General features: G+C 38.5%; 1 protein-coding gene and 3 long non-coding RNA genes across 5 annotated transcripts; 1 reads left to right on the plus strand and 3 right to left on the minus strand.

Annotated features, from left to right (window-relative positions):
* Nucleotides 1-932: 932 nt before the first annotated feature.
* On the plus strand, nucleotides 933-2,615 carry LOC144655489 (uncharacterized). The gene is made up of 2 exons (XR_013571124.1): nucleotides 933-1,069; nucleotides 1,553-2,615. It is a non-coding gene; the product is annotated as an uncharacterized LOC144655489 (long non-coding RNA).
* Nucleotides 2,616-3,768: 1,153 nt separating this feature from the next.
* LOC144655463 (uncharacterized) lies at nucleotides 3,769-7,823 on the minus strand. The gene is made up of 6 exons (XM_078515709.1): nucleotides 7,028-7,823; nucleotides 6,777-6,842; nucleotides 6,462-6,526; nucleotides 6,096-6,117; nucleotides 5,378-5,726; nucleotides 3,769-5,086 (listed from the first exon to the last, which is right to left on the minus strand). Exons 3-6 carry the CDS (start codon nucleotides 6,516-6,518, stop codon nucleotides 3,964-3,966), a joined length of 1,551 nt encoding a protein of 516 aa, XP_078371835.1. The 5' UTR covers nucleotides 6,519-6,526; nucleotides 6,777-6,842; nucleotides 7,028-7,823; the 3' UTR covers nucleotides 3,769-3,963.
* A 1,748-nt stretch (nucleotides 7,824-9,571) lies between these two features.
* Nucleotides 9,572-13,807, minus strand: LOC144654230 (uncharacterized). Of its 2 annotated transcripts, none has more exons than XR_013570877.1 (4): nucleotides 13,774-13,807; nucleotides 10,918-10,982; nucleotides 10,543-10,564; nucleotides 9,572-9,914 (listed from the first exon to the last, which is right to left on the minus strand). It is a non-coding gene; the product is annotated as an uncharacterized LOC144654230 (long non-coding RNA). The 2 variants fall into 2 exon arrangements; XR_013570878.1 differs by lacking the exon at nucleotides 13,774-13,807 and adding an exon at nucleotides 11,227-11,341 and having other exon boundaries at nucleotides 9,573-9,914.
* Nucleotides 13,808-14,152: 345 nt separating this feature from the next.
* On the minus strand, nucleotides 14,153-15,906 carry LOC144655624 (uncharacterized). The gene is made up of 4 exons (XR_013571165.1): nucleotides 15,616-15,906; nucleotides 15,169-15,233; nucleotides 14,746-14,767; nucleotides 14,153-14,485 (listed from the first exon to the last, which is right to left on the minus strand). It is a non-coding gene; the product is annotated as an uncharacterized LOC144655624 (long non-coding RNA).
* Between the last annotated feature and the right edge of the window lie 332 nt (nucleotides 15,907-16,238).

Genomic DNA, 16,238 nt, shown 5'->3' on the forward strand with positions numbered 1-16,238 from the left:
GAGGAACCGCCATTTAATTTTCTAAGGATTTTCTCTCAGCTTCCGATTGTCGGTTGTTTCATTAGAAAATTTCAAAGACATGCCCTAAGAACTCCTTGACCGACGTTACTTTCGAAGAACGATTTGACCATGTCATAATTAGCAGCTTTTTAAGATGTTTCTACGCTGGTGTGAACGAGTTACCAAGTATTTTCTTTTAGTTATTAAGTCCCTGCCAAAAGCTTAAACATAATCTCGTCGTTCCGTCGTCTTTGTCAAATACCGCCGCCTCTCTGCGCTCTTGTGGAACCCGTATTTGCGGGGGCGATGAAAGCGGTTGTATTTGTAGGCTACTCTTTGTCCGGAGAAAAATAAGTAAATTGTAAGATTTTCATTATTACCCAGTCATCATGGCGAACTTTTATAGCTTATGGTAACGATTATGGTATTTTCTATACTTAGGTAACTAAGCTAATAGTTTAGCTTCAAAATCTTCAATTAATTTGAAGACCAGGTTCATAAAAATAACCTCACGTTGCCTCAACGAAGATGCAAATGTGAATTCATTAAGTATTACTTGTAAAGGAATCATATTCCACTTATTTCTCTCTTGGTTATAATCTTAGGGCGCTTATCATTTGTCTGGTCTGTTCGCCCACACCGGCAGGAAATCAGTACGCGTCGTATGAACTGCCTCTGATCGATCTCGCGAGACTTTTGGAATATGACTAGTCGTTCTATCGCTCTAGGACGAAACGCAGAAAGCACGTGTACCGTTGAGTTCGGTGCTACAACATTTGAAGTTGTCGTTTTTTATATTTCTGCCAATGTAAAAGTAAACGTGGTCTTTTGGCATACAATCCCAAAGTGTGACCCATCATTCTCCGTGAGACCAACAGAAGCACGGAACCGTCCGGGAGGAGGGGGCAGAGGGAAGGGCACGTTGCTAAGACCTGGGTAAACCAGACAATTATCTTAGGACGCTCGTGCCTGCGGGATTGTAAGCGCATTAGTGGAAAGCTTAGTGATGTGCACAGGCTATAAGAGGTAGAAGAGGTCGTTTCTTTTTAGTAATGGTGATGAACTGCTAGTGTTACTGAAGCTAGGCCTTTCTCGATTATGCTAGCATTTTTTTCGTCATTTTTTGGGAAAACGAGCATTTTTTTTCGTTTTTTCTTGAAAAAGAATTGCTACATTTTCTGTCATTTTTATGACTGTGATCCAATTTGCACTCAGAACTCAGACGGATAAATAATCCTAAAGTTTCACAGTTTTATTACTTATTTATTGTTTTCTGTCCGTTTCTCTTTTTTTACTTTTTTGTTCTTTTTTTTTTTTTTTTTTTTATTTTTTTTTTTTTTTTTTTTTTATAAAAAAGATTTAAGTATCACCTGTTGTTGATATGAGTAATAATGTAAGAGTTCGTACGTTTTGTTTGAAATAAAACAAAGCATTTTTTGGAATTCAAGTGGCATTTTTTAAAGAAATCAGGCATTATTTTAGCATTTTTTTGGCTTTATGCGAGAATTTCTAGTAGCATTAAATGCCAGTTTTACTAGCATAATCGAGAAAGGCCTAACTGAAGCACTAGGCTAAGGATTATTTTTGATGTATAAGGCGGGTTTAATTTAGTGGTAGTGCGACCAAAATTAATGTTATCACGATGGCCAGTCCATTAGAGATAAACAGCACGAAACACCTATGAAAGCTCGGCGAAAATACACCTTATTTGCTCCAAGCACGGGAAGCTCGTGCCTCCATGATTTTATTGCTTGCGTAGGCGCTGCGTGTTTTTAAACAACCACAGAACAGAGAAAAAAAAACCAAATTAAAAGGATTCTGTATTACTTATAAAACTCATTTCAAAACCGCAGCAATATAAGCATAGGATGGTTGAGATGGGATTTATCTATACTGGTTATCTACCCATTGGTCGTGAAAATGCCTAGAATTTAATATAAGCATGATGCAAGGGTTTAACGATTTGCACCCTCAGACTAGGTGTCAAGAAATTTTACAAAGCCAACTTTAGCTTGTGTGCAGCCGCCCGTTCAGAAGGGGTGGCTGTACACTGAACGCTAAGACGACCTAGGAGGGAAATTAGTTTAGTATTACGCCATTATATTTGCGATTAGCTCTGGTATAAAAGTTAACTGTTTTTGAGACGCAATTCAGACTCTCACATCATAATACTCACACTCCAACAGCCTGTGTCACTCAACCGGTTTTGAAATCTATAGCATTGATGAAAATCCAAATTCTCAGTACGATCATCAACTGAAATGTACGGCACCTGGTAAGGAGAATTTCAACTTGCTTGTGATGTTCGTGTTTTTTTTTTTTGTTATTTTTTTTTTGTTATTATTTTTATTTTTTTTTTACACTGTATGTGGTTCGTTTGTCGTTTTTTACATTACTGTTTGTTTTGTTTCTGTTTGTTTGTTTGCTTATTTGTTTATACCGAGGAAAACGCATTTCTTACCTGTGCTGCTTCAGTAAATGATGCCTTTGAAGCCCTTAAAAACCGGTTGGGGTACACGATCCTTAAGGTCCCAGTACTTTAAGCACGCAGTTGTCAGTGAACACTCGTGTCGAGTGTCAGTTTGTGCACGTCTAAATAAAGACAGTTGTGATAATCTGTTAGTTTTCTCTTTTGAATGGCTTCTAAACGCACCGTCTGATTTTTTGCAGTGCTCGGATTAAATTGGTACCCTTATCGATTTTCCCCTCTCTTGGATGAACCCAAGAGGTAGTCCGATCAAAAATCGACATCGATACCAATTTTTCTGAGCCGTACTTACAGCAGTCGTTTTTCAAAAATACTACATAGACGATCGTAAGCATTAACATGTTCACGTAAGCTCCGATACCCTGTTCCGCCCTGCAGGGGACACAAGTGTAAGAAGGATGAGCCCAGTAAAACTTGATGGCATATATACGTACGCTCAGAATACGACAATAGAAACGCACCAGAAACCGAGACGCGGACCCCGCTACGAAGCTGGTTTCCCTTTCGTAAACGTGCGCTGCACAATTTTAACGGTCGATGCCTGGCAACCAAGCTGTTTTTACTGAACGATGCTATATCTTCCTTAGTTTAGGCCTGCGCCTAGGTCAAAACTGTGCTCTGATTATTAGGCCTAATAAGTAAGGCGATTATTAGACATAAGTTAGGTTCACGCTTAGGTTAGGGATTGGGATAGGGTCAGTTATTATAGATGTGACAGTTTAGAAAGACACCATATTTGACGAATCAACGTGGTGGTGTACTACGGTGGGTAAGGGTTGTTAGCATGATAAAGGTTCCAGTCTTGATCCTGTGTGGTGTTCTAGAAAGAAATTACGATTATGTTGATAACATGTGCCGCTAAAATGGCATATGGGAACGTGCCGTGACAGACAAGAACTGCATTTCCTTTTGTCTGACTCGCCTATGATGAGCCTGAACTTCATAAAACTTTGCCATAAAAACGTACTATGGAATTACGAACGAACTTCCCTCCTTTTCATAGCGAGCGTTTGCGTTTTGAATTTTTTGATAATTTTATGGTAACATCTATAACCTGTTTTCTTCCGCCTCCTACCACCCCCACCCTCCCCCCCACCCCCCCCCCCAAAAAAAAAAAGAAAATTAAAAATAAAAATAAACGGGGTAAAAAAATTTTGTTTCTGCCTTGCTTCTCTGTGTTCCGTTTTCAGCTTTGTTTAGTTTTATTTTATCTGATGCAAGGGAGAGGGAGAATGTAGTGGTAAACAAAAGATAGTTCGCTTAGAAGCAGGCTACAAATAATCAGTTTCAATGTTTTATTCCATCACTCGTATCTGTAAGCAAATCAAATATCCCAAGTATTCTACACCCAAAGTACACCGTTTATTCGTTTGCTTCTCACTTATGTAAAGCACAGAAAGCGTTCAGTTTCTAAATCAAAAAGTTTCTTTGTATCGCTTCAAAGTGCAAAGTTTCGTTCTGGTTAATAGGTTTCTTTAGTGGTTGACAAACCATTTCTGGCCAACTTTGCCTGAGGTGTGTCCGCGATCCACGTGTTCGCCAACGGTCCAACGCGACATTTCTCTCAAGCCAGTTGTTGAAACGATTGTGAACCACCAATAGGCTTTGGGCTGGATCATCACCTCGTTCGGATTGGGTGCCGACTGCATGCTGACGTGGTTGAGGGTTTGGGCAGCCACGTGGTTTCCATCGGGAGACACTGCCAGGTTTTGAGCCTTGTATATGTAGCCTTGCTTTTCATTTCCCTGTACACAGCGCACATCTGCTCCAGCTCTGACAGCCTGTACCAGGTTACTTCTGCTTCCAGTAAGGACATTCCCAGATTGGTCGTTTAAGAGGACTTGGTTCCACGATCTGGTGTCAACGAACCACTTCACTGTCAGCTTATGAGTAGAATCACCACGGTGCTTGTGCTCTCCCACATTGTACCTCGTTGCACGGACAGTTCCAGTGGTGGAAACCATCAACCACCACCAATAGGCGTCATCCTGAAACCCGGTCAATCCTTTCTTACTGACGTGTTTTAGCGCCTGAGCGGTCACATGGCCATTCCGAACGGACAGATTGTCAGCTTCTGCTGTGTAGTAATTCCATTGTGGCACCTGGAAACGAACACGATGACCAGACATCAAAGCCGATACCAGTGCTTGGCGTGATCCAGAAATACGCACTCCTTTTGCATCGTGGGTGAAGACGTCCTTCCAGCAACCATCTGCAAACCACTCATTTCCCACTGTGTCCTGGGTGTGGCCTCGTGACTGATGGGTTCCAACAGTCCAGCGTGACATGTCACGCAACCCACGAGTAGTTACCACTGTGAACCACCAATAGGCGTTACTTTGAAATTGGATGAGATTGCTGCTCGAGCTGACACTGATGTGGTCTAAGCTTTGCCCAGAAACGAACTTGACACCCTGGCTGTTGATTGCGACATTCTGGATCGGAAAGGAATATCTCTTGGAACTCACACATCTAATTTCGTGGCCATTTTGTACGCTGCTTTCTAGATTGTTCAGGCTGCCCTGCACTTTGCTGCCGTCGGCCAGGTGAGAGTACGATGGCATTGGGAGGAACCCGGATGTCTGCACATACCACTTGTTATTATTCAACAGATGCGCGCGCGCCCATATATGTCAAAATGTTAACGATATCTGTCATCCGACATAAAATATCCTGCGATATTTGTAGGTTGCGAAGATTCGTCCGAAATCTGTAAAGCGCTGCTTAATTACAGTTTTTCTATGTTCAAAATGTGTTTCGTTGACAATTTGTTGAATAATAAAACAATTATCCTGCTCAATCCGGATTCTCTGATTTAGCCAATCGGCCTACGGCCCGTCGGCTAAGTATCAGGCGATATTCCGCGCGATTTCGCAGGATAATTGTTAAATACTTGTTTTCATGCTGTTGGTTCCACGATGTGTATTTGAGCCCACGTTGTACCTGGTCATCTGCATCGCTCCACTGGTGGACACGATCGCCCACCACCAATAGACATTATTTTGAAACGTATTCCAAGAAGCCTTACTAACGTGTTGCAGGAGTTGAGCAAACACGTGATCGCCGTGTACGTGAACGTTGTCAGCCTCTGTGCTGTAAGATGATCCAAGTATGACTACACGCACTCGAGCTCCTGATAAGACGGCAGATACCAGCGAGTACTTCCAACCTGATACAGCAATTCCACTTCCATCGTGCTGATATGCCAGTTGCCATGGTAATGAACAGGGATCACAATCTGCGGTGGGAACATTGAGATCATAACAAAATTTACACTTCCTTCTGAAAGTCTCCGGAAAAGTCAATAGGGGATTTGGCAACCATAGACAATAGCTAAATAAATTCACGGATAATTAGCAGTCTCGATTATCGTTTCGCGGATAATTGTCAGGGTAAATGAAAGCACCGCTATTCAGTACATCACATTTTGCGCGACCAAAAAAGCGAACTCGGCACAGTTATTCCACATACACGTGAAAACCGTAAGATAATTAGCGGCTCACAAAAAATACCTCTTTTCGTCCTCAGATTAGCTTAGGATAACCGCTTAAGCAAGAAAGAAGAATTATATTGCAACATAAAAGTAACAATTTAACTTCCGGCTTACCTTTCGCCAAGCAGCCTTTAATCTGTGTATTTCCAAAGAAAAAAACAAATTAATAACCATTTTACAGTCAAAGTCGCAAGTCAGGCACGACGTTTCCAACTAAGTGAATTTAATGTAAACGAGTCACGAAAATCTAGCGATAAAAGATAAATGTGGATCCAAGTTCATGGTTTAGATTTTTAAAAAATATTTTTTATATCCTCCCTTTGGCAAGTCATTTGTTTTGCTTTGAGGGACTACGGTTACTGTATTTTTTTCGGCAGTTGTAATTTCGTACGTTTCTCATTATTTTATAGTAGAATATTTATTAGAAGAACGAAAAATGCACTAAATCAAAGCTATGAATTAATATCCTAGCGGTTTTACCTGCCCAATGGCGAGGCACAAAACGCACAAGATCCCGAGTGCAATGGAGAACTTCATGTTGTCGTCTGAAACAATAATAGTAGAGGCAAAATGGTTTAATTTCTGGGCTTTATGAAGAGGAAACAAAAAACGGCAAAAAGTAGCACAGTTAAATGTAAGTTAGTGTGAGTTCGATGCTTTTACCACTCTAAGTGCAAAAAGAAAAGTTGGCTCCCAAACCTTGTGGTTTCACTTCAGATGGACCATCGCCATAGAAAAGAAAAAAAAAACAATTAAAAACATATTGAAACAGGTAATGTTTTCTTTCTCGCTTACCAGAGATAATGATGCTCAAACTCTAATCACAGTGGGACACCGTTCTTCGGAGGCAACTGCCAATAACTGAAAAAAACAATAGAGCAACGCAGTTAAATACAGGTTGACGGTGAGAGTCCAGTGCTTTTACCCGCCTTTAATGCAAAACGAAAGTTGGCTGCCAAACGTTATGTTTCTCTTCAGTTGGACCATCGCCATCGAAAAAGAAAAAAAAAAAAAAAAAATGTATTGAAATTTTCTTTCATGCTTACCAGAGAAGATGATGCGCAAACTCTAATGATCGTGGGACACCGTTCTTTGGAGGCGACTGCCAATAACTGGAAAGCAAAGAACGGCGTTTTATGGATTTTAAAATCGTATGTTCGGACGTTCCATTTGTAGCTTAATGCGGTTGTAAACATGTTGATAAAGCTGTGAGAATATTTTAAAGTATTTGATGAAGGACGTTATACTCAGGCCTTGATATGTTTGGAATTGAACGGAAATTCAATTGCCATTTTTTGGGATTAAGATGCTGAAATCGTTTAACCAAGCTTTGAAATATGGTGGGTTTTTTTTTTTTTTTTCTTAAAATGAAATGTAAACAACAATGAACCAAGTTTAGCCTTGCCTTTCAGTTAATGCAAGCCAGTAAACTACTTAAAATGTCCTCGAAGTGTAAATAATATATGTGAAATGCTTTTTGATTATTGACCAAACTTGTTTCCACATGAAAGTGAAACAGCATATCAAAGACCGTATCTTACGGACATGAAATTAGAGGAACAAAATTTTCCCGCCCTAGAAAGAAAACATGTTTTGTATCAAAGTTATCTTGAGTGAAGCTTATCTGGGGGGAAAATTGTGTAAGCAAAGTTTCTATTCTCTATGAAAGGTAAAAGAAACCTTTAACCAATATGAACACGTTTTGTTAAAAGCTGTGATTGTATTAAGCAATTGATGTTTATCTTTAAAACCACTTAGGAAAAATTGATAAATAAATATTAGTTAATAAACACTTTCAGAATGATTTGTCAAAGTTGATTTGTGAATAAACAAACCGAATCTAACCACTTTGGTTTCAGTTATAAGGTTAATGGCAAGGCAAACAAAGTTTCAAAACATAAAGAATACTCTTTTCTTAAAATCCTTAGAACAGCTATAAATTGCGAAAATTTCACTTTTCAAACATTATAAGGCACTTTAGACAAACTCTGCACCAGTCGTGTGGTGCTAAATGTCGTGTGACTGTCGTCTTTATTGCATGATGAAACATTTACTCAGCGCAAAATTAATCAATATCAATTTTTAAAATATAGCGCTTGGGTTCATCGAAGCTTTAAATTTACGAACACGCAGCGAAACGTTATTATTTTCCAGCCGTAGGTTGAACGATTTTAGGGTAAAAATTTACAAAGCTAGAAGTTGCGTTTATACGCCGAAAGTAACAGTTTAAATTAACAACCATGGAATTATATATAAAGACGGCGATTTATCCCTGAAGGAAGAACATTAACCCATTCGGCTTATTACTCACATTTCCTGTTAGTTAGAGCGGTTTTCACTCGAGTGTCGAAAGTAAATTGCGTTTGCTTTGGTTTTGCATTACTACGCTTAGTGATTGGCTTAAAAATCTCGCGCCACTTTCTCAGCCAATCAGGAGTAAAACCAAAACCAATCGTGACTAGCTCGCGCACGTTTTCCCGCGCTTCGTGCCAGCTACATGTATTTGCTTCGAGTTTTGATTGGTTCACTGGATTGTCTGTGTCCTTTGTGATTGGCCAGAGTAATTACTTTGGTTTTGGTTTTACGACACTCCATTGAAAACTGCTCTAAAATATTTATCAGGACAAGGATCAAACTTAGACTAGACTTTGCTAGCTGAGGTTGAGCTTAGGATACATCGAAAACGTTATCTCAAGATTTTACGTTCTTTTGGATGCGATTTGGGAAAATTTGCACCAGTTTTGCGGTAAAAGCTGCGATTGTCAATACCTTCTCATAGCATTTGACATTTCACTTAAAAGCCAATTAGCTACAACAAAATAAATTAAAGGTTTTAATAACATGTCACCCGTCCATTTAACCGTCATGTATACTGATCACTGAGATCCGACCAACCCTCAACTATCATTTCTCAAAACGTGCAGAATATTGGATTAAAAAATACGTTCAACGTTTTCAACAACACTTGTTTTTTATGTCCACTCGAAGGCAAAAAAGACTTGAACATAATAATAACTTCGAACATTCCTTGTCGAATAAAATCAGCTCAAATAGTATTCCTTAATAAGGGTGATCATTTAGCCTTTTGATATGATATAACGGGAAAAATTTCAGGATGCATCTCCTGACAATAAAGGATCTGTTATCTTGGGTGAGATATCTGGACGTGAAATGAAATCTCAAGAACTGAACCAAAATTTTAAACTCAAAAGCAGTGGGGTACATTTTAAACTTTGCTTCATTTTCAAGTTTTGTAGACGGCGTATGGTGGTTAGTGCGTAGGACTGCATAGATCCAAGGGCGGTGTCCCTGGTCGCCGCCGACGCGTTGTGTTCTTAACGATAAAATTTATCCTACATCGTATTCTTTGGAACGGGAAGCGAGAGACGAGAAAGTAACAGACGCTGTGAAGCCCTTAAGGTTTAGCAGTGCAATGAGGGATAATATTTCTGAATTTATTTCTGCACTGGGGATAACGGTTAACTTTGTTTTTAAAGATTACAAAATCGCCCTCTCAGTCAAATCATTGCAGCTGCTAATTCGTACTTAGCCAAAGATCGCAGTCTATCGCAACATTTTAAGTCCAGCTACTAAAGTACACGTGCTGTTCTGGGGAACTTTTTCTTTAATTCATTTCGTTGCTTGTACATACATCTTATTTTTTTTTTTAATTTAAACCCACTCGGTGCGAATACAATTAGGTCTCTACGCTGTTTCCTTTCATCATTATTTTACTTCGTCCCGTTACGTCCTTTCTTCGTTATGTCACTTCGTCCCATTATCCCGAGCTCGGTGGCTCACATGTATAGTCACAGCCATAACAGTAGCAAGGTTTGCAATCCATATCATTTTCACAAGTCACACCAGTACAAGGGTGCTGTTTGCATGCAATCGTGCACGGCGGCGTGGGACATACGCACGGATCTGGGCAACCTGCATACAAGACATGAATGAATGGCGTCATAGTCAACAGTTTTAAGGTTGGGACACACTAGTAGGCGACAGGTCTCTGCGACAAGTCGCTCCGTGTGTACTGCTTTAAAATAATTCGCTGCGACAAGGGGCGTGTTCGGTGCGCATGAAGCAAATTTAGAAGATGGGGAACGTGAACTAGTTTTCCAATTCAATGCATGACGTTATCTCGCAGCGACTTGTCGCAGTAGTGTACACACGCTGCGACAACACTGCTTCGCTCATTTTGTCGCTGCGATTAGTCGCACGAATTCAAACTAGTTTGAATTCGTGTTTTTACGGTTATATTCGTGTTAATCTGGCATTTTACGGTCAAGAAATAATGGCGGTTTTGGCCTTAAGAAGAAAACGAAAATTGTTTGACTACTAAAGACGTGAACTCAAAAAGCTAAGTTCAACTTCATAAAGGTATGCATGGGCGGAAAAATAAAAGCTTGAATAAATCAAATTGACAGCAGAAGCAAAATGGCAGGAATGTAAGGGATAGTTAAAAGTCTAATAATTACTGAAGCCTGGTGGTATCTCATGTATTTACAATATTCAGTATTGACTAACCAGAAACCATTCAGGCACTAACAAATTCACTTACTTCTGAGACGGACGCCTTGAACCTGTGACCAAAATAAAATACACATTCATTTGGTATTATTATCAATAAACTACATACTTCTCCCTCTAGGTTGTTTGCGAGAAATACCACAAACATTATACGAGAATACGTAAGCCTTATTAGCTTCGGTGCAAGGTTCTAACATACTTAATTAAACGACTAGGTTGTTCAAGCAATTTTATATCTTTTTCTTCAGAACTCAGGTTCTCTCTAAATTGTTTGTCCAAGGCTACGATTCACTCATTATCAACTATGTTGTCGATATAGGGACTAATCGTAAAATCAAAATGTTGCATGCTGCTATAAAAAAAGGAAATGCTGCGATTCTAATGCGTGTTTTTAATCTATCTTTACCTGTTCAATGTCGAGAGACAAAACACACAAAATGCCAAAGAAAATCAACAACTTCATTTTAGTACCTGGGAGAAAGATAAAAAGAATATGTGTACTTATTACACACAGAAACAAAAAACAAATCAGGAAAAGGACTAAATCTTAGTAAAAGGAAGTTTGTTGATCTATCCAAGTTTGTTTAGAAATTAGAAATTAACGACTCCGTGAGTACTTATTTGAATAAGCGTTTTTGATACGTAAATGGGCATTTAACTGCGCATAAACTGACCATTTTATGTATCACATTCAGTAAGCCCTTTTTCCACTTACCGCTTTATTACACACAGTGAACGATCGTGAAAAATTGTGCTCCAAAGGCCAGTAGAGGATGATAGAATGAAAACGCTGAATCACAACATTCAATCAATAAATCTTAAACTTTTGTATAATTAACTTTGGCAGTTAAATTTATCTGAAAACGCTGTGTAAATAATGATCTTTTTGATAATTGTTTTACAGCGCCAGCTTTGTTTGTCCTTGCATTAGGAAGAAGATAGGTTAATGTGGCAGTAAACACATAATCAAAAACTATATTTGTCAAGACTTAACATTTCACTCCTAAGCCTTATCCACTTCTGTCATTTGCTTTTATTGTGTGTTTCTCATATTGTGTATTTAAACATTTAAACACAACATTTCACGGCTAGTAACTAACATTGTCTGTTAACGAGGAAAAGCCGGCAAAAACTCATTCGTGACAAGAGCAATTCCTTTAAAACGACCGCAAATTAAGATCAACTGAGTTTTCTGCTTGTGTTTATAAAACAGGCGATGCAGCTGTTTAGCTAAAAGCTTTGCTTGTTATTCAATGCCTTTTTACGCTGGTATTTATGTTTGTGTTGAGAGCCACTTAGTGAGAACAAACAAAACTGAACGAAAACTCGTCAAACGTCAACATGTAATACAACTAAATCCACACCAAGACCTCACTGCTTATTAGGGCTCATGACTTAAACAAAATAAGAAAAAAGAAACCTTTTTTGAATTCCTTTCTTCGAAACTGACGTTAATTTTCTATTTAATTTACTCTGATCCCCACTTTTCGTCTGACCATTTATTATCTTGGTGAATGGAGACTGCACGTAGTCTATAGAATAAATTTGCTATGTTTATGATAAACTTTTAACACCACGTGCCCGTTGGGACATCATTCTCACAACTTTAACTGAAAGTTTAAGCACAAAGTTGTCATTTCAAAAATCTACAAAAAAGTCCAATATTTTCCGTCCCGGCGTTCATTTACGCCCGAAATATTCTGACGTTCTCAATTTGATGTTTTCATCTAATAGACTTTAGAACTGTCAATGCAAATAACATGATAAAAATATGATAATCACGGCTTTTTGACTGTAAAAGCATGTTTTAATGTTTTGACCAAAATTATCAAGCGTACACGTATTCCATATTCTATCTGTCTGGTTCTATTTCTTGGTTTTAATCCTACAACATACCAGCAACTCTTTTAGGGGAACTAGAAAAATTCCCTCAACTTCGTGCCGTAAAAGCAAGGTGAACTAATTCGTACGGGGCAGGTTTTCAACTAAATGTTTATCACGGGGTAACCAATCCTATCATTATATTACAGTGAGGACACTCGAACCATGAACACCAAGACTTTTTTCCCGCTTTTTTGGCATCATCCAATCACGAAGTGACTTTTAAAACAACGAGGCTCGTACATTTATTGAGAGTGAAACGATCATACGATCATGGCTGACAAGAGTGAAGTTTCATGATGATATGTGTGGCTCAAATCATTATCTTCAGGCATGAAATTAGGAAGACTTTCGCTTCAGTTCGAAAACAGGGGGTTCCGCTTACGAAGGTCACTGGCTTGCGTGAAATCTGAGGATTTGGACTCGTTCTTCCCGTCTCCTGATAAGCTGTTACTAGCGGAAAGACGCGTATTAGAAGCCGAACTGAACAACATCAAAAAGAAAAGCCCTTGTGTAATGATGACCACTCTTGTAAACTGAAGGAAAAAAGGAAACAGAACCCAGCGAAATATTTAGATCATTCTGCCTTGGATGATTCTTCAGCAAGCGCTGCGAAATAAAGTTCAATTGAAGGAAAATTGTGACTGGAGATTGCCAAGTGTTATCGAAGAGTATAAACATATATGGAATTGTTGACCCGAGTGCAGTAAACGGAAAAACGAATGCATGCAAATGGTAAAATTGTACTTTACTCATGTTATGCTGCAGTAAACTGCGTTTGATACATGTATGTTCCCTGTTGTGTTTTTATCTTTGTGTTCATTTCGGCTTCAAATAATGTGCCGGTTCTGGTACACTGTAATTAGCATATAGATTTCTGGTTGTGATTGTGCTGTGCAAAAAATAAAGTTTTACTTTAAGACTATTAGAACGTGACAATAAGGTTGAAACAGAACAGAATCTATTTAATATAGTTTTGTTTGTAACATACATTCTATATCTTATTGCTCTTGAAGAAAATTTACATTTGTGTAGCAACAAGAGCGAGTTTATTTATTCCCACGGATAAGATAAAAATAGCAACAGAATCAGACATATCCGTGTTTTCTAAAGCATGCTATTTGCCAGTTTGCTGGACTTATTTTGAATCAGAACAGTTTCTATTCAATAAAGTTTTGTTCTTAATATACATTATGTCTAATTTGCTCCTGCATTTGAAGGAAATCATGTGGAAGATAAATATCTGAGTTATCGTAGATCCCTTGCTGTCGATTAACGCCGAGTTTGCATTCACCTTTGCCGAACATGAATAAAAAAAAAATTCAGTGGCAATAAAATCTTGAAAGATAACTTGATTCTAGCGAAAAAAATATTTACTTACCAGCGTAGTTAGCAGGCGCGTAGGCCATTTGACATTTGACATATTGCCGAGACGCTGACATAAAAACTCGCATTATATTTTCCCGCCACCACTGTGATTAGACGGCGCTTAAAAAATGCCAATCCTTTTGTTTACAAGAAGAGCTCTCATTGGTTAACCGTCAAAAAAAGACCCAAAAAAGTGTCAAGTGTTCATGGTTCGAGTGTCCGCACTGTAATCAAACCCTAGCTTAACCCTTGCTTTCTTTTTTGTTTTCATTATTGTTTTCACTCATCTTATAATAGAACTCTTCGTTCCCATAGCTTATCTTTAAGCGCTCAAAAGATCAGGCACATCAACCCAGCAATTTGAATACAGTTACACACACGTGCTCTTCTCATTATCTTTTCGTATGTTTTATTTCATTTCATCTACATTGCTCTTTCACAATACATTTACTTCTCGTTTATTCTAGCTTTCTAATTTTGCACAAACACCATGTGACTACATTAGGTACTGAGATGCCGTTTCGTTCCTTTCTTTATCGTCTCACTTCGTCACGATCTCGTTGCGGTCCTTTAGCCGATAATGTACGGTTCACATGTGTAGTGACAACCGTTGCAGTAGCAAGGCTTGCAGTAGGTGCTTTTGGGGCAAAGCACAAGCGTGGTACGACAAGGGTCCCCTTTACACATGCACTTCGGCCAGTAACAGCAGTTGGGATCTTTACAATCTGCATACAAAATAGATAATAACATGTTTCATCGTTTTGTTAGGAAAATCACTAATTTAGGACTCAGGCATTTATATTATTTCACTGTAAACTGTCGAAGTAGTGAAACGTTTAAAGCTGAATTGGATGGGCAGAGCAAGCGCGAAAAAAAGGAATGCAGAGAAGGAATGAAAGTAATATATTAAGCCTGGTCATTTCAATTTCTAGAATATTCATTGCTTATGCAAAAAACATCTATGGCATAATAAATATAGACGTACCTTTAACTTGGCCGCCTAAAACCTGTAAATAACCAAAATAAAAATGCATTGAAATTCATGTTAGTTTACTTGACAGACGGCTTATTTCAGTTTTTCTTTTTCGTTGGTTTAGAGAAATAACATAAAAAAATGTTGAGCCCTTTCCTTCGTTTAATTTAGTTTAAATTACAAAACTGAATAAACGATCGCTTATGCTATTTTATTGCAGTCCATCTGGTCATAGAACTCAATTTCAAGTTTGCGATTGTTTAACGCAACATTCAGAAATTAGTCGCCGCGTTCCTTTTACCAGTTTCAGTTTTGCGTATGTTACTGAACGATAACGAGCTCAGTAGGTAAAACATTTGTGTAGCACAGTCATTGGAGAAGAGCGAATGCAGTGAGTCTCATGCATGCATTAACACATTCTTTAAAATATATTACCTGTCCAACGTTGAGAGCCAAAACGCAAAAGAAACCAAACAAAATCAGAAACTTCATGACATTACCTGCAAAGGAGTTAATGTACAAAGCTTGGGGTCAAATTTTTTTGTGCTTCACAGATCAGCAGTAGAGGCTTGAAGCACTCAGTTAAATTCAGCATGTTCGAGTTTGGCTGGAGAGTATATTTACGGCTTTGTTTGCTTCTTGAAAGTTATGGACTTAATTCAGCGTATTAACAACAGAACAGTGTATGCAGATAGTAGGTGATACATCAGGGGGGGGGGGCTGGGGGGGCTTTAGCCCCCCCCCAGAATTTCCGAAAAAATAAAGACTTACTAAGAGAAAAGTCTTTTAAGCCCCCCCACTTCAAGTCACTAGTCTGCCCCCCCACTTGGAAAATTACTCCGCCGTCCCTGTACATGCAGTAAAAACTTCATTTCCACTTACCGCTTTACGACTCACTCAGTTAGCGATCGTGGAAAATTGTTCTCCAAGGCTAGGACTGGTAGAATGATACTGAATACGTCGAATCACAGCGTTTTATTAATGGCTCTTTATGTTATTTAAAGTTTATGTATATTTAAGTTCGCCAGCTAAATCCAGCTTAAAACATTGTGAGGCCGATATGATAATTAATAACTGCTTTAATGAAGAACCAGCTTTGTTAGTCTTTGCATTAGCTGGGAGTGATTTTAATGTGAAAGGTACACGACCAAAACCTCCACTTGTTCAGAGTACTGAACTATGTTCTCCGAAGCGTTATTCTTCCTTTTTGATAAGAAACCAAAGTATTCCACTAAATTCGTACTGTTAAATGATAAATTTTTAGCTTGCCAATATTTTTTAAAACAAATATCGAATTGATTAAGCTTAATGGGTTAATACGTTGCCATTGTCAGCATGTATAGATTTGTTTAAATGATCGTGAATTTCATCTATAAAGTGCCCATTAGGGAAACATGTCCACGTGATAAGAGGCATACATATTTAAGACAGCACTTCACCGCCACCAAGTTCCCAGAGATTGTTTATGTCTACTTAAAAGCTTTGATTCTTGATACATGTATGAC

Source organism: Oculina patagonica, chromosome 5 (genome assembly GCF_052425735.1).
Source record: "Oculina patagonica isolate OP01 chromosome 5, crgOcupat, whole genome shotgun sequence".
Classification (NCBI taxonomy): domain Eukaryota; kingdom Metazoa; phylum Cnidaria; class Anthozoa; order Scleractinia; family Oculinidae; genus Oculina; species Oculina patagonica.

Bases quoted from the DNA above. Each gene is read 5' to 3' on its own strand.
- LOC144655463 (XM_078515709.1), bottom strand. From the start codon at position 6,518: ATGAAGTTCTCCATTGCACTCGGGATCTTGTGCGTTTTGTGCCTCGCC. The intron at 6,118-6,461 runs GTAAAACCGCTA...GGAAATACACAG, and splicing joins TGTGCCTCGCCATTGGGCAG to ATTAAAGGCTGCTTGGCGAA. The intron at 5,727-6,095 runs GTAAGCCGGAAG...TTCCCACCGCAG, and splicing joins TAAAGGCTGCTTGGCGAAAG to ATTGTGATCCCTGTTCATTA.